The 24,797-nt window shown below is 46.4% G+C and overlaps 1 protein-coding gene across 2 annotated transcripts in view; it reads left to right on the forward strand.

Moving 5' to 3' along the window:
* Window positions 1–24,797, forward strand: part of HOGA1 (4-hydroxy-2-oxoglutarate aldolase 1) — a 177,130-nt gene that overhangs the window by 34,294 nt on the left and 118,039 nt on the right. For both annotated transcript variants that reach the window (XM_082267994.1, XM_082267993.1), the window contains exons 4-5: window positions 1,712–1,846; window positions 22,678–22,774. In XM_082267994.1, coding sequence (XP_082124120.1) covers window positions 1,712–1,846; window positions 22,678–22,774 — 232 coding nt within the window. The remainder of the gene's footprint in view (window positions 1–1,711; window positions 1,847–22,677; window positions 22,775–24,797) is intronic.

Below are 24,797 nucleotides of genomic sequence, written 5' to 3' on the forward strand. Positions count from 1 at the left end.
TTCTGGAAACATGCTTGTAATCCAAAGCACTCTTATATCAAAGCAAATCTTCCCATAAGAAATAATGGAAACTCAGACGATTCGTTCCACAAGTCCTTCGGTTTATAGTCTATGTACAAAGATTATAGCAATGTGATAGGTTGTGTAACCATAAAATGTCCATCCACAATATGCAGCCTTCCCAAGGGGATTAGCAAAATCTAGCAGAGCTACAGAATATAAGAGAGATGAGAGGCGCCTCTAAGTGTAGCAATATTGTTACATTTAATGAAGGTTCAACATTTAGCAACTCACATGATTGATGATTAAAACAGGCACATCTAAGTATGCAGGCATCCGGGGTAAAGCTGTCCACATAGACCATTTTCTGAACCACCGGCTCTCACCACTGTCAGTCTGCAATCCTGACCGAGAAGAATAGCCTGCAGTAGAGTGATCTGAAAATAAGGCTTTGAATCACTCGTGGAGTGCAGCGGGGGAGGGATGATGAAGATGGCGGTTAGGAGGACGGTCTATGTGGACAGCTTTACCCCAGATGCCTGCATACTTAGGTGTGCCTGTTTTAATCATCAACCATGTGAGTTGCTAAATATTGAACCTTCATTAAATGTAACCATATTGCTACACTTTAGAGGCTCTTCTCTTCTTTTTTATACATGACGCTACTTGTATATCAAGACATCGCTTGTATATCAAGTCAAAATTTATTCAAAAAATTTGCTTGTCTTGCAAAGCGCTCTCAAACCAAGTTACTCTCAAACAAAGGTTTTACTGTATACAGCTGCATTAAACAATTTTTTTTTTTTTTACTATTTTGGGCAAGTTTTCCTTTGATAGTAAAAAAAAAAAATAATCAGAAGATATTTATCATCGAATGAAAGCCCAATTTGTCCTGAAAAAAATGCGGTATAATCCACCTGGATGCACAAAGTAGTTGTGATGATATGTACGGTTTTACTAACATGTCAAAGTTGCAAAATTGTGCTTAGGCATTCACATTTGTTTTACCCTTAGGTGGGAAGGGGTTAGCCACTTCAGCCCCGGAAGAAATGACCAGGCCATTTTTTGCAATTCGGCACTGCGTAAATGTAACTGACAATTGCGCGGTTGTGCAACGCTCTACCCTAATATAATTGTTGTCCTTTTTTTTTTTTCCCACAAATACAGCTTTTTTTTTTTGTGGTATTTGATCACCTGTGCGATTTTTATTTTTTGCGCTATAAATAAAAAAAAGAGCAACAATTTTGAAAAAAAAAAAAAACAATATATTTACATTCTGCTATATTCCCAATACACTTATTGTGATTTTTTTTTTTTTTTTTTTACCAAAAATATGTGGCAGAATACAAATTGGCCTAAAATGATGAAAAAATTAGATTTTTTTCATTTTTTTTATTGGGAATGTTATATAGCAGGAAGTAAAAAATATGTTTTTTTTTTTTCAGAATTGTCGGTATTTTTTTGTTTATAGCGCAAAAAATTTAAATCGCAGAGGTGATCAAATACCACCAAAAGAAAGCTCTGTTTGTAGGAAAAAAAGGATGTCAATTTTTTTTGGGTACAGCGTCGCACAACCGCCATGTTGCAAAAAATGACCTGGTAATTAAGGGGGGTAAAACCTTCTGGGGCTGAAGTGGTTAAAGGAAAAAAAAAAAGGGGGAATTGCAGTAAAGGCTGTCTGTGTTCCTGCTGACACATTGTCATCCTCCAGGTTGCTGATGCTTCCCCAGTCCCCGTCATCTTGTACAGCGTGCCTGCCAATACTGGGTTGGACATACCTGTGGATGCCGTCGTTACTTTGGCGCAGCACCCAAACATCATAGGGATCAAGGACAGCGGAGGAGACGTAAGTCCCTGATTTCACAACCTTACACTTAGTTCTGCTTTCAAGCATTCATGTAAAGAGAAAAGTGGCCACTTTGTAACAGGTTCTCTTTATAGCCGATATGCAATACATGTAACAAGCGAGCGCTATGCGGCAGGAGCCGTGAGCACAAAAAAGGTGAATATACTGTATACCTTCTAAACAAGTGCAGTGCTAATATGCAAATTACATATCAGAAATGGCAAAATAATAATGACAAAATAATAGTGATAAGGATAAATGTGCTCATAAAACAAAAACAAATTTAGAAAATGAAAAATGAATGAATGTCCAATCCTCTATAGCAGGGTTGGCAAACTCCATTTCAGCATTACGGTTGTCCTCAAAGGGCCGGTTGTATTTGTAAGACTATATAAATGTATATAATGTATATAAATGTATATAATGTATATAATGTGTATATAAATGTTTATAATGTATATAATGTATATTAATGTATATAAATGTATCCCAGGCTTTTTTTTCTTAGAATAGGTGCAGGAAATCAACCACACCCCCCCTCTAACAGCATCAATGGGTGGGTGTGGCCAAATTGCAGTACTAGTGGGAGGGTCTTAAAGGAGCAATAAATACTAGAAATGCGTAACATAGTTACATAGTTAGTCGGGTTGAAAAAAGACACAAGTCCATCTGGTTCAACCAAAAAAAAAAAACAGTATTGAAAACCCAACCATACAATCTGTATACACAATCCTTTACCCACAGTTGATCCAGAGGAAGGCAAAAAAAACCCCCCAGCAAAGCATGATCCAATTTGCTACAGAAAAAAAATCTGATCCCCGAGAGGCAATCGGATATTCCCTGGATCAACTTTACCTAAAAAAAATGTTAGTACCCATTTATATTATGTACACCTAGGAAAGAATCCAGGCCTTTTTTAAAACAATTTGCGTTATGTGCAGGGTTCCGGGGTGCGCTATGTACAGAGTGCAGGTTTCCGGGGTGCGCTATGTACAGAGTGCAGTGTTCAGGGGTATGCTATGTACAGAGTGCAGGATTCCGGGGTGTGCCATGCACAGAGTGCAGGGTTCCGGGGTGTGCCATGCACAGAGTGCAGGGTTCCGGGGTGTGCCATGCACAGAGTGCAGGGTTCCGGGGTGTGCCATGCACAGAGTGCAGGGTTCCGGTGTGCGCTATGTACAGAGTGCAGTGTTCAGGGGTATGCTATGTACAGAGTGCAGGGTTCCGGGGTATGCTATGCACAGAGTGCAGGGTTCCGGTGTGCGCTATGTACAGAGTGCAGGGTTCAGGGGTATGCTATGTACAGAGTGCAGGTTTCCGGGGTATGCTATGCACAGAGTGCAGGGTTCCGGGGTGTGCCATGCACAGAGTGCAGGGTTCCGGGGTGTGCCATGCACAGAGTGCAGGGTTCCGGGGTGTGCCATGCACAGAGTGCAGGGTTCCGGTGTGCGCTATGTACAGAGTGCAGGGTTCAGGGGTATGCTATGTACAGAGTGCAGCATTCAGGGGTGCGCTATGTACAGAGTGCAGGGTTCCGGGGTGCACCATGCACAGAGTGCAGGGTTCCGGAGTGCACTATGTATAGAGTGCAGGGTTCCGGGGTGCGCTATGTACAGAGTGCAGGGTTCAGGGGTACGCTATGTACAGAGTGCAGGGTTCAGGGGTGCGCTATGTACAGAGTGCAGGGTTTAAGGGGTTCGCTAAGTACAGAGCGCAGGGTTCAGGGGTGCGCTATTTACAGAGTGCAGGGTTTAAGTGGTGCGCTATGTACAGAGTGCAGGGTTCAGGGGTGCGCTATGTACAGAGTGCAGAGTTCAGGGGTGCGCTATGTACAGAGTGCAGGGTTCAGGGGTGCGTTATGTACAGAGTGCAGGGTTCAGCGGTGCACTATGTACAGAGTGCAGGGTTCAGCGGTGCACTATGTACAGAGTGCAGGGTTCAGCGGTGCACTATGTACAGAGTGCAGGGTTCAGCGGTGCGCTATGTACAGAGTGCAGGGTTCAGTGGGTGTGTTATGTACAGAGTGCAGGGTTCTGGCTTTAAAAAACCCAAAAAACTCCCTGGGTGTGCGGGCCACATGAAATGGCCTGGCGGGCCGGATTCGGCCTGCGGGCCTTGTGTTTGACACATGTGCTCTAGAGCAGTGGTCCTCAACTCCGGTCCTCAGGGCCCACTAACAGGCCAGATTTTAAGTATTACCTTAGGGAGATGCAGACTGGAGTACTGCAATCACTGAGCAGCAAATTATATCACCTGGAATGTATTTCAGTTATCTTGAAAACCTGGCCTGTTAGTGGGCCCTGAGGACCAGGGTTGAGGACCACTGCTATAGAGTATTCCGTGATCCAAAGTGAAGAATAAACTGATATATAGGTGTCAATCCACACACCAAAAATGCAGCATAAACAAGAAGTTAAAAAAAAAAACGGTGAATCCGCCTCCAGTGACGAATGCAATAGGTGACAGCGCTCCTCCTCCAGCATTTATATGCGTTCACCAGATATCCTAAGAACATAGACCTTGATTACAATCCCATCAGGGACTGGAAAACCCTTCTGTGGTGCAGGGACGTCCTCTCAATCATGGAGTAGTGGATGTACTAAATAAATGCTCATCAAGTAGAGCCAAAAATCGCTTGTATAGTGTAGCATTTATTAAAAATTGAGGTAAAAAACAAGTACATGTTACAGCAAAAATGGCCAATAACTCGCATCAGAAAGGCCGCCGTTCCACAGCAGGGATGCGGCATTCGGACGCCAGCGCGTAGGCCTCCGCCCGATACGTTTCGTGTCAAGACACGTTGTCACAGGGTTCCTTTTCCCAACTCAGTGATTCTGTTTTTGCATTTATTTTTTTTTTTTTCTGACATGTTGGTGTTATATCTTTCACTTGGATGTTTTAAGCTGCACTGAGTAAATACAGCTGGATAAAACAGAATCTGTGCCTGTCTTCATTTCAGGCTGCAAAAACAACAAAATGTGATTATTTTAAAGGGGGGTGATGCTTTTTTTATACCTACTGTATATACAATATACCATACTTTGTAGATGCTTTAAATTTTGCACAGACCAATATAAACTTATTAGGATTTTTTGTACCAAAGACATGTAGGAGAATACGTTTATGAAGAAATTGGGTTTTATTGGATATATTTTATAACCGAAAGTAAAAAATATCGGGGTTTTTTTTTTCAAAATGTTTGGTCTTTTTTCACTTATATACTGAAAAAAAAAAAAAAAAAAAAAAAACAGTGGTGATCAAATACCACCTAAAGAAAGCTCTATTTGTGTGAAAAATGTATTCAAACTTCAGTTGGGTACAGCGTTGCATGACCGCGCAATCGCCAGTTAACCACTTTCAGACCGGAGGATTTGGTTGCTCAAAGACCAGGCCCTATTTTGTGATTTGGCACTGCATGAATTTAATGGACAATTGCGCGGACGTGTGACGCTGTACCCAAATTAAATTGACGTCCTTTTTTTCCCCACAAACAGAGCTTTCTTTTGGTGGTATTTGATCACCTGTGCGATTTTTACTTTTTGCGCTATAAACAAAAAAAGAGTGAAAATTTTGAAAAAATAACAATATTTTTCCTATTTTTTTTTATATGAAATTCCCCCCCCCCCCAAAAAAAATGTAAAAATCAACATTTTTTAACATTTTAGGCCAATTTGTTTTCTGCTACATATTTTGATTGGTTTGCGCAAAAGTTATTGCGTTTACTAACTACAGGAAAGATTTATGTCATTTTTATTGTTTTTTTTTGTTTTTAACTAGTAATGGCGGCGATCTGCAATTTTTTTTTGCGGGACTGCGACATTGCGGCGGACAGATCGGACCCCTGACTGACATTTTTGACACTTTTGGGGGTACCAGTGACATTACTACAGTAATCAGTGCTAAAAATATGCACTGTTACTGTAAAAATGACACTGGCGGGGAAGGGGTTAACTTTATTAGTGATCAAGGGGTTAAGTGTGTCCCTAGGGGTGTGTTTCTAACTGTAAAGGGGCGTGGCTTGTGATGTAACCACAGAGATATACGATCCTACATAGCAGGATTGTATAGTCTCTGCAGTTACACCAGGGAGAATGACAGGCGGTTGTGTTTACATCAGCCGTCTGCCTTTCTCCCTCTCCAGCGGGAGATCGCGAGTGGCCGGCGGACATCGGAGCCGCCGGTCACTCGTGCGGGGATGTCAGGGAACGAGCGGGGGCGGTAGTGCGCCTCTGGCGGTGCGCGCTCGCCCCCTATTGGCTCGTGGGCGAGTGACGTACCGGTTCGTCACTTTGCCCAGGAGGGGCTGACCGTATTTACTTGCGGTGGTCGGCAAGTAGTTAAAGTAACGCAGTGCCGAATCGCGAAAAATGGCCTGGTCATGAAGGGGATAAAACCTTCCAGGGCTGAAGTGGATAATATTAATCCTTCCTTCCCACTTTTGATTGAAGGTATCATGACTTTATGGCACAGCAATGAAACTATAAAGGTAAAGGATCTTGTAAAAAATTATTTTAGGCAAACTTTACAACCGTCGCTAAAGACGAGCGAGTGCTCTAAATTCCTGATCCTAAGTTTCTTTTTAACAAGGTGTCAGGTAAATAAAAGCTCTTCCACTCCATTCATAAAAATAAAAACCCATTGGACTTATCCCTGGGATCTTTTATGAAGTCGGCCGTGAAGGTTTAGTGTGAAGTTTATGAGATAGAAATTCTTCCCGGTCTATAAACAGAAAAGCATTAAATGACAACCTGAGCTTAAATAGAACGTACTCCTCAGGTTTAGAACCTATTAACACGCTCTTTAAAAAAGCCTTTGGCGTGCCCCCGTCCTACACGGCACAGGAGAACCTCTAGTAAAGAACAAAGAGAACTTGATGTCTGCTAAGCCATCCATATACACTATATTACCAAAAGTATTGGGACGCCTGCCTTTACACGCACATGACCTTTAATGGCATCCTAGTCTTAGCCCGTAGGATCCAATATTGAGTTGGCCCACCCTTTGAAGCTATAACAGCTTCAACTCTTCTGGGAAGGCTGTCCACAAGGTTTAGGAGTGTGTCTATGGGAATGTTTGACCAAGCGCATTTGTGAGGTCAGGCACTGATGTTGGACAAATAGGCCTGGATCGCAGTCTCCGCTCTAATTCATCCTTAAGATGTTCTATCAGGTTGAAGTTGGTCAAGTTCCTCCACCCCAAACTCACTCATCCATGTCTTTATGGACCTTGCTTTGTGCACTGGTGTGCAGTCATGTTGGAACAGGAAGGGGCCATCCCCAAACTCTTCCCACAAAGTTGGGAGCATGAAATTGTCCAGAATGTCTTGGTATACAGAGGCCTTGAGGCCCCGTTCACACTGGGGCGACGCTACTTGCCGGGGCGACCTCATAGGTCGCGGCGCGCTGCTCGCACCGCGACCTCGGAGCGGCCGGCACGGACTTCATAACATTGAAGTCTATGCAGGTCGCTCCGGGTCGCCCCAAAGAAGCTCCGGACCCCTTTTTCTAAGTCGGAGCGACTTGTGTCGCTCCTATTAGAACGGGTCAGCAGCTTCTCTATGGAAGGCGACCTACGGCGACCTGTCAGGCGACCAGGTATTGATTTCAATACTTCTACTCCGATATTTTTTTTTTGTGCTGCATAGTTACTCGTTACAATTATAAAAATTACCACTGCCAGAACAGTAGATGGCAGGTTTCATGAAGCTCAAAACATGTGTATTATCAGCGCATACGAAAATAAAAGCTACTGTATGTATAAATAAAAGCTGCATTTGAAATAATAAAAAACAATATGATGTTCAAACTTTTGACTTCTTTCTTTAATTACTACATAACACAGTACTTGTAATTTTACTTTCAGTACTTGAGTAGCAATTTTTTTTTCAAAACTACTGGTACTTTTACTTTCAGTACTTGCGTAGCAAAATTTTTAAAGAAAACTACTTGCAATACTTAAGTACAAAAAATGTTGAATACTTTAGTACTTCTACTCAAGTCACTTTTTGATCGAGCACTTCCACTTCTACTCAAGTCACTTTTTGATCGAGCACTTGTACTTTTACTCAAGTATGGGTTTCGAGTACTTTATACAACTCTGCCCGGATCGCAGTCTCCGCTCTAATTCGTCCTTAAGGTGTTCTATCAGGTTGAAGTCGGTCAAGTTCCTCCACCCCAAACTCGCTCATCCATGTCTTTATGGACCTTGCTTTGTGCTCTGGTGAGCAGTCATGTTGGAACAAGAAAGGGCTATCCCCAAACTGTTCCCACAAAATTGGGAGCATGAAATTGTCCAAAATGTCTTGGTATGCTGACGCCTTAACAGTTTCCTTCACTGGAACTAAGGGACCAAGCCCAACCCCTGAAAAACAGGGTTCAATATTGAGTTGTCCCACCCTTTGCAGCTATAACAGCTTCAACTCTTCTGGGAAGGCTGTCCCCAAGGTTTAGGAGTGTGTCTATGGGAATGTTTGACCATTCTTCCAGAAACGCATTTGTAGGGTCAGGCACTGATGTTGAACAAGAATGCCTGGCTAGCAGTCTCCGCTCTAATTCATCCCAAAGATGTTCTATCAGTTTGAGGTCGGTGAAGTTCCTCCACCCCAAACTCGCTCATCCATGTCTTTATCAACCTTGCTTTGTGCACTGGTCCAAATCATTTGGTGGAGGGGGGATTATTGTGCCGGGTTGATTTTCAGGGGTTGGCCTTGGCCCCTTAATTCCAGTGAAGGGAACTCTTAAGGTGTCAGCATACCAAGATGTTTTAGACAATTTCATGCTCCCAACTTTGTGGGAAGAGTTTGGGGATGGTCCCTTCCTGTTCCAACATGACTGTGCACCCAGTGCACAAAGCAAGGTCCCTAAAGACATGGATGAGCGACTTTGGGGTGGGGGAACTTGACTGGCCTGAACAGCGTCCTGACCTCAACCAGCCAGGCATTCTTGTTCAAAATCAGTGCCTGACCCTACAAATGCACTTCTGGAAGAATGGTCAAACATTCCCATAGACACACTCCTTGTGGACAGCCTTCCCAGAAGAGTTGAAGCTGTTATAGCTGCAAAGGGTGGGCCAACTCAATATTGAATTCTATGGACTAAGCCTGGGATGCTATTAAAGTTAATGTGCGTGTAAAGGCAGGTGTCCCAATACTTTTGACAATATAGTGTATTTAGTGCACTCGTTGACTTCTCTCAGTTCTTCTTTGTTCTAATGAAGAATGTCATTACAAGCTGGTTAACTTGTGTTACAATACTGTAGTTTGTATTGAGTTTTTCCCAATACAAAGAACGAAAATGATATACCCTTGAATTGTGAAGTGACTACATTCTGCAGAAAATACATTATATTCATGAGACATGTAACACAACTGGATGGAGGGATGTCTTTTTTCAACCTCACTAACTATGTAACAATTGGGGTCATAGGATTGTGGTTGTTTCAATGATTGTACTGTGTAACCGTACTTCAATGCAAGATGGTGAAGTTCTTGGATGGGACATCATAGTTATATATAGTCACGTACCTGGTAGTGCCTGAGTGACAGGAATGACCTCTCTTACACATTTGGCTCAGGGCCCCTGTCAGAGCAAACAAGTGGCATGGGAGCATGGAGTGGCATGAATGCCTGATAGCTCCTGTTCACAGGTGGGATAGGTAGATCGTCTGGATGACAGTAGAGTCAGGCCGAACAGTGGGCAGTAGTTGGTGAAGACAGGCTGGGCAGCAAGCAGATGGTCAGCAGAGACTGGTTGGTTAGCGGGCAGATGGTCAGTGGAGACTTGGTCAGTGGGTAGATGGTCAGAAGGCAATCAGTCAGCAAAGACTGGTTGGTCAACAGACAGAAGATTAGCAGAAAGTGGGTGGCCAGCAGGCAGACGGTCAGCAGAGACTGATTGGTCAGCCTGCAGATGATCTGCGGAAACTGGTTGGTCAGCAGGCAGACAGTCAGTGGAGACTGGTTGTTCGCCAGGCAAACGGTCAATGGAAATTGGTTGGTCACAAGGCAGATGGTCAGCGGAGACTTGTTGGTCATCGTGGCCGACAGTCAGCAGAAACTGGTTGGTAAGCAGGCAGAAGGCCAATTGAGATTGGTTGGTCATCGGGCAGACGGTCACTGGAGACTGGTCTGTCACTGGCAGATGGCCAGTGGAGACTGGTTGGTCACTGGTAGATGGCCAGCGGAGACTGGTGTGTCACTGGTAGCTGGCCAGCGGAGACTGGTTGGTCACTGGTAGATGGCCAGCGGAGAATGGTTGGTCACTGGTAGATGGCCAGCGGAGACTGGTTGGTCACTGGTAGATGGCCAGCGGAGACTGGTTGGTCACTGGTAGATGGCCAGCGGAGACTGGTTGGTCACTGGCAGATGCACTCGCATGGGGGGGAGCATCCCTGCCGGGCCTGTTTGTGCTGTTAATCTTCTGTTTCAATACATTGTGCTATGCAAATTGGGACTCTGAGTGCTCACTGCCTACCACACCACACTGCACCTACCCAACGCGCTGCTCTCATCAATGCCTCGTTTCCACTGAGCGGAACGGTTCGGGTCGGTACAGTTTGGGAGGGTTAGAATGGTCCGGTCTATTCAGGTGAGCGTTTCCACTGCAAGTCGGGCCACCAGGGACCATGCAGTGTTTACACCAAATGAGGTGTTTGCTTTGCTCTTTCATTTGACGTGAGCATTGAAGTTTTCCTGTCCGCCAATCAGTGGAATCTATCGTGTGACGCCAGTAGCTCCGCCCTAACCGTACCGTACCATTTCCTATGGCCCTACATCTGAAGCAGGACCAGGAATGGTGCGGTTTGGTTCGGTTGTATGGGCCACTTTCATAATGGAAACACCCAAAATAGCGTACCGTACCGATCCGAACCGATCCGCTCAGTGGAAACGAGGCACAAGTGTCCTACACATGCACTGATGTCTTCCAAGGAGTGCAAAATGGACATCTTCAGTGTATCCCATGTGTCATTAATTTCCATGGCAGATGTTGAAGCATGCACAAGACAGCTGGGGAGAAAGAGTGGAACGTTCTTAAGATGTGGAGCCATTATTGCAACTTATATGGACAGCTATAGATATAGGAAATGTTCTCCTTTACCAAAGAAGGATCCCTTTTGAAAGTCTTAAATGAATAACAATGTGATGTGGATATAATAATTATCTCACAGCCTGTCTGTACATATTAGCTCACTTAACTCTGATGTTAGCTTTCTGATCACCCTAGAATTTGTTCCAGGCAGAGAGTCAGCAGCTTGACATTTTCAGCCATGGCATGGATCCAAAGCACACTCCACCGCACCCAGACGGCTCCAAGCCTCGTCTCATTAGAGGGATGTAGGACAATAATATGCAGCACTGGTGCTAATATTCAGACTATTACATTTATAATGCACATTAACCTACATTTCTATGGGACTTTACCAAGTTCAGTGATGCATCACCAATGACCCTCTACAATCATATAGACCAATGGTCTCCAAACTGCAGCCTGGGAGCCAGATGTTGGGGCACTATTTCATCTACTGATACCAAAAATGGGGCATAATTTCCCCCTCACCTAACATCAGTGAACCGGCACAGATCTTCCCAATGACACCCACGACAGGCCTCAATTCCTCCCAATGACACCAACAATTGGGCCCAATGACACCAATGATGGGGCATGAATCCTCCCAGTTACACCAACCATGGGACACATGTATGTATGCTCACCACGCAAGACTCCATTGCTGAAGAAAAAGCATGTTGAAACTCCTTTAAAGTTTGTTGCACAACATTTAGACAAGCCTGTAAAATACTGGGAGAATAATGTTTGCCCACTTACAAAGAAATGAAGGGTCTATAATTTTTTTCATAGGTGTATTTTAAATGACAGGGACAGCATATCAACCAAAATTTACAAAAACACATAATACAAATGTTATAAATTGAGTTGCAGTTCAGTGAGTAAAATAAGTATTTGATCCTCCAGCAAAGCATGACTAATGCCTCGTACACACGTGCAGATTGTCGGCCGAAAAGATTCGGCCGACGACCGATCGGCCGATTGTAGGCTTGTTAGTATGATGCTTCCGACAGCCGACAGCGCACTTTCGGCCGAACAGAATCTGTCGTGCAAGCATTAAAATTTTTGTATGCCGACACCAGAACGGCCGATTGTTCGCCAGTCAGTACAGATTTCGGCCGACAGACAGCAGATTTGCAAGACTGGGCATGCTCAGAAAAGAAAAAACACAGGGAAAGTTAACCATCACATGACATCACTTCTGCAGTCGGCTGTTGTTGGCCGACAATATTCGAGTGCAGTTTTTTGCAGTTTTCAACAGACACGACAGACCTTGGACAAAAGACGGCCGATCGTTCGGCCGACAATCTGCACGTGTGTACGAGGCATTAGTACTTGGTGGAGAAACCCTTGTTGGCAAGCACAGAGGTCAGACGTTTCTTGTATTTGGTTACCAAGTTTGCACACATCTCGGGAGGAATTTTGGTCCACTCTTCTTTACAGATCTTCTCTAAATCCTTACGTTTATTTGGCTGTCGCTTGGCAATTCGAAGTTTCAGCTCCCGCCATAAATTTTTTATAGGATTAAGGTCTGGAGACTGGCTAATTAGTTATGACTAAACGAATCTAATTTCGTGAAACGCGTCAACTATGTTTGTCCCCTGTCTCTGATTTTTTGTCTTCATCCTTTTTGGAATTTTTCAATAAACGGATTTTAATCTTGTTCACTTTCAAATTGGAGTGTGGTTACCTCATTTTCATTTACTCTGGAGACTGGCTAGCCCACTCCATGACCTTAATGTGCTTCTTTTTGAGCCACTCCTTTGTTGCCTTGATAGTATGTTTTGGGTCATTGTCATGCTGGAAGACCCATCCACAACCTATCTTCAGTGTTCTGGCTGAGGGAAGAAGGTTCTCATCCAAGATTTTATAATACATGGCCCCGTCCATTGGCCCCTCAATGCGGCAAAGTCGGTCTGTACCTTTAGCAGAGAAACAGCCCCAAAGCATCATGTTTCCACTTTCGTGCTTGACTGTAGGGATGGTGTTCTTAGGGTTGTAGTGGTGTGCCCCTTTATCCAGATGCAGGTGCAAGTCCCTTTAACTCGATTCCCCACAATCCTCTGGGCTCCCAGCATTCCCTGAGTTCCAGGACATGCCCAGGGAGTATAAATGCCAGCTCCTCCCAGCTTCCTGTGCTCAGAGAGATCCTGCCTGATGGGACAGCAATGACTGGGCAAGTGAGCTGTCCCCAGGTGCTGGGTCCTCATTCGATCAGTCTGGTGTGTGGGCCACCAGCAGTGAGCACAAGAGCACGCAGCATCTATCCAAGCCCCAGTCACTGGAGAGGACTCTGTTACAGTCCATGTGGAGAAGTTGTCCAAGCTGTCGGTTGGTCCTATCTACGGCCCCCAGAGCCTCCTGACCAAAGTTAGCATCAGCAGTGCCTGTGTGAAGTCTGTGCCAGCTGGAAATCCCCTCAGCTCACAGTCTGCTAAATGAACGATCAATCTCTGGGAACACGTGAGAATCTTCAGATCTTTATCCTATCTGTAAACTGAACTCAGAACACTCTGCTGCCATCTAGTGGCCATTACTAGAACTGCAATAGAATTGTTTTCACGTGTTTTATGAATGTTTCTCCCTTCCCAATATTGCTGTTTTGTACTGCAAACCCCTGTTCACATGATCTCCTGTGTAATCTACGTTCCACATTGTTAAGTAAAGTAGAAATTGCACATCACCACTGGTCTGATCATTTGGCTGATACCGTTACATAACACTTGGCGTCACGAACAGGATCAGCCATGTCAGTCAGTGGTGAGGGAAGCAGCACTGAGGGTGTCAAACAGTCTGCCATAGCTTCCCTATTGCTGGCAGGATTGCTACCACAACAACTGCCTAAGTACACAGGGCCAGATCAGGACTTGGATGATTGGATTAGGAGGTTGCGGGGCTTGATCCGGTCATATGGGGTCCCACCCGCACAGCAGGCAGACCTGGCTATTAATGCCCTTCAAGGGGAAGCAAGAAAGTTAATTCTACACCTTCCAGCAGAGGACCAGGATTCCCTAGACAAGATAATCAGCCGCTTGGAAGCAGTGTACACCCAACCGGTTGCATTAGGGGATCTTAGGGCTCGCTTTATCAGTAGAAGGCAGAGAGTGGGAGAATCCATTCTGCAGTACGCTCTGGAACTGCAGGATATAGCAGCCGAGAGCCGACACAATGAGAGGAGGCGAGCAGGACGTGCTGGCTGGAGTGACACAGACGGGTGGCTGAAGGATCAGTTTTTGGATGGGCTTCTGTCTGACAAAGTCAGGGAAAAGCTACAAGAAAAGGACATAAGTAACCCAAACTTAAAATTCCACGAAATTTTAGAAGCAGCCATCCTGTATTCAGAGCCCAGATGTGCCAGTGCGGACGTTTTTATGGCCAGCACAGGGGATAAACCATGTAAACCGCCACAAACAGAACAAATAGCTCCATGGGAGGTGGCCATCCACAAGCTGACAGAAGGAATAGCCCAGCTCCAGACAGAACTTGCCACGCTGAGGCATGAGCAAGAAAATCCAAGGGGGCCAAGGGAGAACATCCCTTCATGGAGAAACCGATCACTGCCCCGCCGGCGACCAAGAAGGGAGAGGTCACCCTCCCCATGTTGGGGCTGTCAACAAAAGGGACATTGCTTGAGGGACTGTCCTGATCAAATACCAAGGGGGCCATTAAACCCAGAGCTCCCCACCGCTAGGAGTCAAGCAGTGGGGCCGTCCAGCAAAATGACTCCCCAGTCACACACGGAGGACGTGGGGGTCGATTGCCCTGTGGTACATGGGTACTTCGATGGCCAAGAGATCGAGTGTCTCTTCGACACTGGCTCCCAAGTCACTATTCTACCAGAACCTCTGTTCCAGCGATACTTCCCAAAGAAGAAAATGAGCCGGGATACCCCATGGTCCTCACTGACAGCTGCCAACGAACTTCCTATAGAAGTGGTTGGGATTACCTGGATGAAGGTAAAACTGTGGGGACAGGACCTTGGCCAAAAAGGTGTGGTGGTTACACGTGTTTCTGGAAAAGGACAGCCGCAGGTGATATTGGGCATGAATATCATCCAGGGGCTGAAGCCCGAGCTGTTGAAACAATGTCCTACCCACCTGGGACCACCTAAAGAAGTTAGAAATCTGCTTCTTACCTTGGCAGCACTAAAGGACAAACACGTGGCCAATGCCCTATCACGGTACCCTTCAGTACAACCACAGCAAGATGTGGATGAAGAGGCTGAAGAAGAAGAAATTCCACCCCTAATGAGGGCTAGACCTAAGAGTCAACCACGGGTGGACCTCATCCATGTATTGGAAGAGTATAACTGGGTGGAAATACAGAAGAATGATCCTGTGATTGCCCCAGTAAGAGAGGCGATGCAGTTACGGCGGTGGCCCAGTAGAGGAGAAAGATCGCGACTGCTGCCAGAGACACAAAAACTGTTGGGTGAATGGTCACGTTTCCTCTTGAGAGATGGCATATTGTATCGCAGAATAATGTTCCCCCATGACTCTTCGGTAACCTGGCAGGTCGTTCTGTCACGGGCCAGAGCTAGACAAGTGGCAGAAAGAATCCATGTGGAAGGAGGACATTGGGGTGTCCACAAGACATTCGCCTGGTTCAAAAGGCAAGCCATGTGTGTGGGGCTGTTCCAGTTGATCAATCAGATATCTCAGCACTGCGCGGTATGTTCCGTGACAAAAGGGGCTGAGGCCCAGGTGCCTCCCATGACGTGGAACACGTCTGCCCCATTGGAAGTACTGACAGTTGATTTTCTCACCCTTGACATGTCAGAAGATGGACATCGCTATGTCCTTGTTATGGTGGATCACTTTACTAAGTTTGCAGTAACCGTGCCAACTCATGACCAGACTGCAAAGACTGCAGCCCAAGCAGTGTGGAAGCACTTCTGTCTCCCTTATGGCTGCCCTCAGAAGATACATTCAGACCAAGGGCCCTGCTTTGAAAGTGAGTTCTTCCAGGAATGGTGTCGCTCCTTAGGTGTCAAAAAGACGCATATGACCCCATACCACCCACAGGGTAATGGAGCATGTGAGAGGTTTAATCGTACCCTGATACAACTTTTGAGAGGACTGGCCCATGAGAAACAAACCAGATGGACCCATTACTTGGCTGAAGTGGTTTGGAAGTATAACCATACTGTGCACTCATCGACCGGTCGCTCTCCTTACCATGTAATGTTCGGCCGTACTCTTGGGGGACCCACAGATCTATGGGGTGTTGTCCCCACTGAATAACTGGAGTATACTCCAGCATCCTGGATTCAAGAGTGGAGGCGACACCTGTCAGAAGTCCAACAGTTCGTAAAGGATCGAACCTGGGTGGGACAAGAAGAGTCAGGGACGGAGGTCTATGACCCGAAACCTGGAGACAGGGTCCTGACCTGGCGCAAAGGTGCACATCAGCAGGGTAAGCAAACAACTCCATGGGAGGAAGTGCCTGGAGTTGTGTTACAGCAACCCATCCCAGGAGTGCCAGTCTATGACATCAAGAAGGAAAGTACTCAAGACAGGCCGAAATGGCTACACCGCAGGCTCCTTAAACCTTTTAGAAGCCACAGGGAGATTCCTGGGAGTTCAACTAGAGAGCCAGAAGAACAGAGTTCAGAGCCACCAGTAGCAGCCCCAAGAGAGAATCAGTGTTGGCTACTCCCTGTTCCCCCACTGCTAAATTCAAGTCTCTCAGGAGAGATTACGGGTACAGACGATGCCGTACAGCCCAATGATTGCCCAGCTCAGGTTACTACTCCTGCTGTGGAGCCCTCTGACCCCCTGTCTACTGAGAAGCCTGAAAGTGAGGATGCACCTTTGCCTGCTCCTGGAGAAGAGCCTGAACCTCAACCCTTGAGATGTTCTCAGAGGCACAACTTTGGGAAACCACCTGAACGCTTTGCACAAGAGGACTTTGTATGGTCTGTGAACTTGCCTGGGATCGCAAGTTCAAGTGGGGCGGAGTGTAGTGGTGTGCCCCTTTATCCAGATGCAGGTGCAAGTCCCTTTTAACTCGATTCCCCACAATCCTCTGGGCTCCCAGCATCCCCTGAGTTCCAGGACACGCCCAGGGAGTATAAATGCCAGCTCCGCCCAGCTTCCTGTGCTCAGAGAGATCCAGCCTGATGGGACAGCAGTGACTGGGCAAGTGAGCTGTCCCCAGGTGCTGGGTCCTCCATTTGATCGGTCTGGTGTGTGGGCCACCAGCAGTGAGCACAAGAGCACGCAGCATCTATCCAAGCCCCAGTCACTGGAGAGGACTCTGTTACAGTCCATGTGGAGAAGTTGTCCAAGCAGTCGGTTGGTCCTATCTACAGCCCCCAGAGCCTCCTGACCAAAGTCAGCATCAGCAGTGCCTGTGTGAAGTCTGTGCCAGCTGGAAATCCCCTCAGCTCACAGTCTGCTAAATGAACGATCAATCTCTGGGAACACGTGAGAATCTTCAGATCTTTATCCTATCTGTAAACTGAACTCAGAACACTCTGCTGCCATCTAGTGGCCATTACTAGAACTGCAATAGAATTGTTTTCACATGTTTTATGAATGTTTCTCCCTTCCCAATATTGCTGTTTTGTACTGCAAACCCCTGTTCACATGATCTCCTGTGTAATCTACGTTCCACATTGTTAAGTAAAGTAGAAATTGCACATCACCACTGGTCTGATCATTTGGCTGATACCGTTACATAACACTGTCATTGTCAGCATTTCTTCCTCCTAACATTGTGAGTCCCCCTCTTTAAGAAGACACATGTACAGTCATGCCAATGAACATCTAAATGATTCAGAGAATGATTGGGAGAAAGTGCTGTAGTCAGATGAGAACAAAATTGAGCTCTTTGGCATTAACTCGGCTCGCTGTGTTTGGAGGAAGAAAAATGCTGACCATGACCCTACGACTACCATCCCATTTCTTCCTCCAAACATGGTAAGTTGAGTTAATGCCAAAGAGCTCAATTTTGGTCTCATTGAACCACAGCACTTTCTCCAAATCCTTCTCTGAATCATTTAGATGTTCATTGGCATTACTGTGCATGTGACTTCTTGAGGAGGGGACTTGCTGTGTTTGTAGGAAAAAAAATGCTGACTATGACCCTAAGAACACCATCCCTACAGTCAAACACGGAGGTGGAAACATGATTCTTTGCGGCTGTTTCTCTGTTAAAGGTACAGGCCGACTTTGTCGCATTGAGGGGGCCAATGGATGTATTGTAAAATCTTGGATGAGAACCTTCTTCCCTCAGCCAGAACACTGAAGATGGGTCGTGGATGAGTCTTCCAGCATGACAATGACCCAAAACATACTGCCAGAAAGATCTGTAAAAAAAAGTGGACCAAAATCCCTGCCTAGTCAGTAGTAAGGACCTTGTTCCTTGCTGGGATCTTTGGTCCTGGCATGGGAGTACTTTTTTTATGTAGTTTATTTTTAGCTAGTCTTTTTTTCTCCGGAACGTTTTTCCTGTGAGATCTTCAAGCAGTTATGCCGTGCTGGGCGCCAGACTGGACCCCCCATCCAGTGGTCACCCCAGTCTGGCCATCGAGCGCGTGCAGGCCTTAGCTCCACGCTTGGTCGGCCTCAACATAGTCCCAGTGGACGGGGACTGGCCCCGCGAGTTAAACGTCTCGCCAGGACGCACACGACAGGGCCTAGGCTTATGTCGCAGCATTCCTATTTGGCCGACAGCCCCCCTACTCCGGTGGTGTGGGGTCCTGTCAGGAGATGGTGCCCGTGTTCCCTGTATGGTGAGTAAACTTCCCCCCCCCTTCCCTGGCAGATTTTGGGGTGGACGCAGGCCCTCTCTGGGATGGTCGGACCCTCACACTCCTGGGTGTCCCTCTATCCTGTTGTGACCCCCCCCCCCCCTCCTTGCCAATCTCCCAGTCTCCAGACTTAACAAGGCTACCGTGATTCTGGTGGAAGATTCCCCATCCTTTAAGGACCCAGAGGATAGGAAGGTAGAGGCTGTGGCCTGCAACATGTACGCTATTTTGGGGACTGCGCTACGGCCTGCCTTTGCTTCGGCCCTTGTCACCCAAATGGTGACTGAATGGGCGAAGTTGCTACGCCGTGACGTGGAGGGCCAGCCTATCCCCCCTGAATTTGGGGCAGGCGCTGCAGTATGCTTGCGAAGCTGCGCTGGACATTGCTTCCCTTTTGGGTTGTCTGTCGTTTTCGGTGGTGGTCATGGGGCGTATGCTCTAGCTGAAGTGTTGGTCTGCGGATCAGGCTTCTAAGAAGGCCTTGACGGATTTTGGACCTAAAGGCGCTGAATGTGTTTGTGCTTGCTTAAAAGTTCAAGATGGAAACTATTTGCACTGTGGTGGCCTCCCTACATCAGGGAGACTTCCTGGCCTCAATAGACATCAAGGATGCCTACCTTCACATTCCAATCTGTGCTGCTCACCAACGTTTTCTCCATTTTGCCGTGGGAGAAGATCACTATCAGTTTGTGGCGTTACCCTTTGGTCTCGCCTCCGCTCCTCGGGTCTTCACAAAGGTGTTGGCCCCGGTCCTGGCACTGTTGCGACAGCGGGGGATACCGGTCCTGGGCTACCTGAATGATCTGATTCTGCCAGGGTGTTTCTTCCTCCGGAAAAACTCCAGAAGATCCAGTCAGCGGTTTGTTTGTTGATGTCCCAACGACCGGTCGTCCCTTTGGACCTGCATGAGAGTACTGGGACTGATGGTGTCCTCCTTCGAGGCGGTCCCCTTTGCTCAGTTCCACACGAGGGTTCTTCAAAGAGAAATTCTTCTCAAGTGGAACAAACACCTGAATTCTCTGGATTCTCGGATTCGGTTAAGCCACAGGACCAGAGAGTCCCTGGTCTGGTGGCTTCGGTCCCCGATGCTTCAGTCGGGGAAATCCTTTCTCCCTATATACTGGACAGTTGTCACCACGGATGCGAGTCTGTCCGGGTGAGGGGGAGTCCTCAATCGGGACTCGGCTCAGGGAGTCTGGTCTCGATTGCCGATCAATGTCTTGGAGCTGAGAGCGATCTGGCTTTGCCTGACGCACTGGACCGACCGCCTGGAGGATTGTCCCGTGCGCATTCAATCGGACAATGCCACGGCCGTGGCTTACGTCAATCACCAAGGGGGCACCAAGAGTGTCCTTGCGGCCCTCGAAGTGGAGGACTTTCTACGTTGGGCGGAGCGCCATGTTTCCGGCTCTCTCCGCAGTCCACATTCTGGGAGTGGAAAATTGGCAGGTGGATTACCTCAGCGGCCAGGTCTTGGAGGCAGGGGAGTGGTCCCTTCATCCGGAGGTGTTTCAACAGTTATGCCTTTGCTGGGGCACTCCGGACGTGGATCTGTTGGCATCTCGAATCAACAGGAAGGTACGGAGGTTTGTGGCTCACTCTCGGGACCCTCTGGCAGATGCCGCAGACGCGCTGGTGGCCCCCTGGGGCCAGTACCGGCTGATATATGCCTTTCCTCCTCTCAATTTGCTGCCAAGACTTCTTCGCAGGATCGAGGCAGAAGGGATTCCGGTCATTCTTGTGGCTCCGGACTGGCCTCGTCATGCCTGGTAAGCCGACCTGGTCAGACTTGTGGCAGACGTCCCATTGAGACTTCCTCTCAGGGTGGATCTGCTGTCTCAGGGGCCAATCTTCCATCCTGCTTTACTGTCACTGGCTTTGACGGCTTGGCTGTTGAAAGCTTGGGGCTGAAGGACAGGAGTTTATCTGCTTCAGTGATTCCCACTCTGCTAAAAGCGAGGAAGGTGACTTCCAGGAAGATTTATCATCATACGTGGAAGTCGTACATTGCGTGGTGTGAGTCCCTTGGGACCCACCCTCGCACCTATTCGGTGGCTCAGATCTTGGCTTTCCTTCAACGGGGAGTTGATCAAAAGTTGGCCTTGAGTACTATCAAGGGTCAGGTCTTGGCCTTGGCTATTTTCTTCCAGAGGCCATTGGCCGTCCATTCCCTGGTGAGTAGTTTCATCCAGGGGTTGCAACACTTGGTACGACCTCCACTACCACAATGGGATCTTAATTTGGTGCTGTCGGTTCTCCAGAGGCCTCCCTTTGAGAATATTTGGGAGGTCCCCCTGCTTACCTTGTCTCAGAAGGTGGCCTTCTTGGTGGCTATCACCTCTGCGCGCAGGGTGTCGGTACTGGCGGAGCTGTCCTGTCATTCTCCCTATCTGGTGGTTCACAGGGACAAGGTGGTACTTCAGCCGGATCCGTCCTTCCCGTTTCCAGTTTTCACTTAAATGAAGACATCGTGTTACCTTTCTTATGTCCTAAGCCAAAACCAACAAAGGAATTTGCCCTGCATACCCTTGATGTTGCGCTCAAGGTGTATTGGGCATCTACTGAGTCTTTTCGCAAGTCTGACCCGCTCTGTGTGCTCACGGATGGCCCATAGAAGGGGCTCCCTGTGTCTACTGCAACTATTTCCAGATGGATCAGACAGACCGTGGTGCAGGCTTATTCCATTAGGGGTCAGGTTCCACCCTTCCCTGTCAAGATGCACTCTACTCGGGCGCTTTGTGCTTCCTGGGCTTTTCGTCATCAGGCGTCTGTGCTTCAGTTGTGCAAGGCGGCAACCTGGTCGTCTGTTCACACCTTTACCAAATGTTATAAGGTTGAGGGGATGGCATCAGCGGATGCCTCCTTTGGCCGCAAGATTTTGCAGGCTGCGGTTTAGGGGGCCTCCTGGCCTTCCTTGAGGGTGTTTTTTCTGTTTATTTTCAGGTGGACCTCATCTGGTTGTTCTGAGGTGTCCTGTGTTGCCTGGTTGGCCATGTTGGCCTTGGGGACTGTTTTCTCTTTGTTCTGCTGTTCCCACCCCTCATTTTGGTACTGCTTTGGGATGTCCCTACTGATATGCATCAGAGGACTGCGTCCGTCAATGAACGATAGAGAAAACTGGATTTTTGACTTACCGTAAAATCCTTTTCTCTTAGGTTCATTGACGGACGCAGTACCCGCCCCTCTAATTTTTTGAGTGGGTTGGTGTGTTTTTTCTCTGACACTGCTTTGATACAAAACTGACATCCTATGCAGGAAGATAGAGGGTATACCCCCCATAGGCGTAGCCAGAAATTCTTTCTGCCTAGTGTCCTACTCCTCCTGTAGGGGGCGATATTACCCTACTGATATGCATCAGAGGACTGCGTCCGTCAATGAACCTAAGTCAAAAAATCCAGTTTTACGGTAAGTCAAAAATCCAGTTTTTCCTCACTGTATGGATTGCATGGGTTGTTACCGACTTGTGGTGAAAAGTTCACGTCAATTGCACCTTTAGAAATATATTTAATGAGAAAAATGGTGACGTGTTCAATACTTATTTTACCCACTGTATATATTATATAATATTTAAGAGCAAAGATATATTAACAAAGACCAGGGAAAAACCTTTTAAATAGATTGATTTCATATGAATATAATTTATTGGTAGTCTTGCAATGAGGAAGTTTTTGGTATAATAAAGTTTAAATATTGAGCAAATATATTTTAATGATGGGACGTAAGTTTCTTTGCAAATAATCATAGTTTAAAAAAATAAACCAAAGGAAGGAAAAATAGAAAAAAAAAATGTAATAAAATACATTTATAAAAGAAAAGGAGAGAGGCATCATAACCTTATGATTACAGAATGTGTTAAATAGAAATGAATCAAGGTTAAGGGTATTATTATATAATATCAATGACGTCCAGATTTCAAGGAATTTTGGGTGCAATGAAAATCTTTGCATTCTATAGGCTCCTCTGAGGGGATTGTGAGTTTTACTTTAAATATTTATAATTTCTTTTAATTTTAGGTCACACGTATAGGCCTTATAATCCACAAAACCCGTCACCTTGGCTTCCAAGTGCTGTCTGGATCTGCAGGCTTTTTGCTGGCCGGGTATTCAGTAGGTGAGTAAATTAAAGTAATATTAAAACTTTTTTTTTACATTTTCCTGCAGCAGACCTAAATTAGCTGCTGACTTTTCTTTCTTTGAAAACTTTGCCTTCCTTCTATTTTCAATGCCCCCTCTTTTCTCTTGTCGGGTGTCACCTTGCCCTAGCATGGTCCAATGGTGACACATCTGTGTGCACAAGAAGAAAGTGTATTGGGTGGTGGGGATTTTAAGGGCACCATATCAAAATAAACTCTTTAACCACTTCAATACCGGGCCCTTTCACCCCCTTCCTGCCCAGGCCAATTTTCAGCTTTCAGCACTGTCATGCTTTGAATGACGATTGCGCGGTCATGCTACACTGTACCCATATGACATTTTTATAATTTCTTTCATACAAATAGAGATTTCTTTTGGTGGTATTTAATCACCACTGGGGATTTTTATTTCTTACAAAAAAAAAAGAAAAAAGACAGAAAATTAAAACAAAAAAACGTTTTTATTATTTTCTGTCAGTAAATTTTGAAAATAAGTAATTTTTCTCCTTCATTGATGTGCATTGATAGGCTGCACTGATGAGGTGGCACTTATGGGCACTGATGAGATGGCACTTATGGGCACTGATGAGGTGGTACTAATATGCCACACTGATAGGTGGCACTGATAGGCGGCACTGATGAGCACTGATAGGCGGCACTGATGGGCACTGAAAGGCGGCACTGAGGTGGCACTGATGGACAGCACTGATGGGCACCGATGGGCAGCACTGATGGGCAGCACAGATGAGCATGCACTGATGGGCACTGACTGGCATTACTATGGGCACTGATGGGCACTGTTTTTTTACATTACTGTAATCAGGGCACTGATGATCAGTGCCCTGATTACCTGTCCTAGACTCTCCTTTGTCTTTTCTTTGTCAGATTGTGCTTGATTAGCTGCATTATCAGCTTCTGTGGCCAAGCAATGAGCGTTGTGAACCTGGAAGTGCAAGCGCAATGCATGTCATCTCCGGTGTTATTATTAGCAGGAGAGATTGGGAGGTGGGGTGGGGTGCACCTCCAGCTCTCACTGTAGAAGCCATTTACCTTGGTTGTGGACTCCCCAGAAGAACGGGAGAGCCTTGGAACCTTCACGGGCACTGCTGGGGTTTTGGAGTGCATATTCAGAGCCCTATTAATGTGATTGGGTGGTTCTAGATCACGTTTATCTGAAAGCCCTTTGTCGGGTCTAAAAAGCCACACTGCAGCTGTGATCTTGCTTTAACTCCTTGTATACCCAGCCACTTATAAACATACCATGGTAGACAAGAGGTTAAAGTCAGAGAATGGAGTTGATTAGTCTTAATGAGCCATTTTTATGTTTACAACTGCAGACTCATCCCAAAGAGTATAGTGGCGATAGGCTTCCCATAGAAGGGTAGATAGACCCCCTGTGCTAAAATTAGTGTTTGGACTTAAGGAAGCTGACTTGGAAGTTTGGCGTTTGGGAAGCTGATTTGGAAGTTTGGACTTTGGAAAGATGACTTGGAAGTGTGACCTTTGGGAAGCTGGCTTGGAAGTTTGGACTTTGGAAAGCTGACTTGGAAGTGTGGACGTTGGAAAGCTGACTTGGAAGTGTGGACATTGGGAAGCTGACTTGGAAGTTTAGACTTTGAGAATCTGACTTGGAAGTTTGGACTTTGGGAAGATGACTCGGAAGTGTGACCTTTGGGAAGATGACTTGGAAGTTTGGACTTTGGGAAGATGACTTGGAAGTTTGGACTTTGGGAAGTTGACTTGGAAGTTTGGACTTTGGGAAGATGACTCGGAAGTGTGACCTTTGGGAAGATGACTTGGAAGTTTGGACTTTGGGAAGCTGACTTGGAAGTGTGACTTTTGGGAAGATGACTTGGAAGTTTGTACTTTGGAAAGCTGACTTGGAAGTGTGGACGTTGGAAAGCTGACTTGGAAGTGTGGACGTTGGAAAGCTGACTTGGAAGTGTGGACATTGGGAAGCTGACTTGGAAGTTTAGACTTTGAGAATCTGACTTGGAAGTT

Source organism: Pelophylax lessonae (assembly GCF_965119305.1).
Source record: "Pelophylax lessonae genome assembly, chromosome: 9".
NCBI lineage: Eukaryota > Metazoa > Chordata > Amphibia > Anura > Ranidae > Pelophylax > Pelophylax lessonae.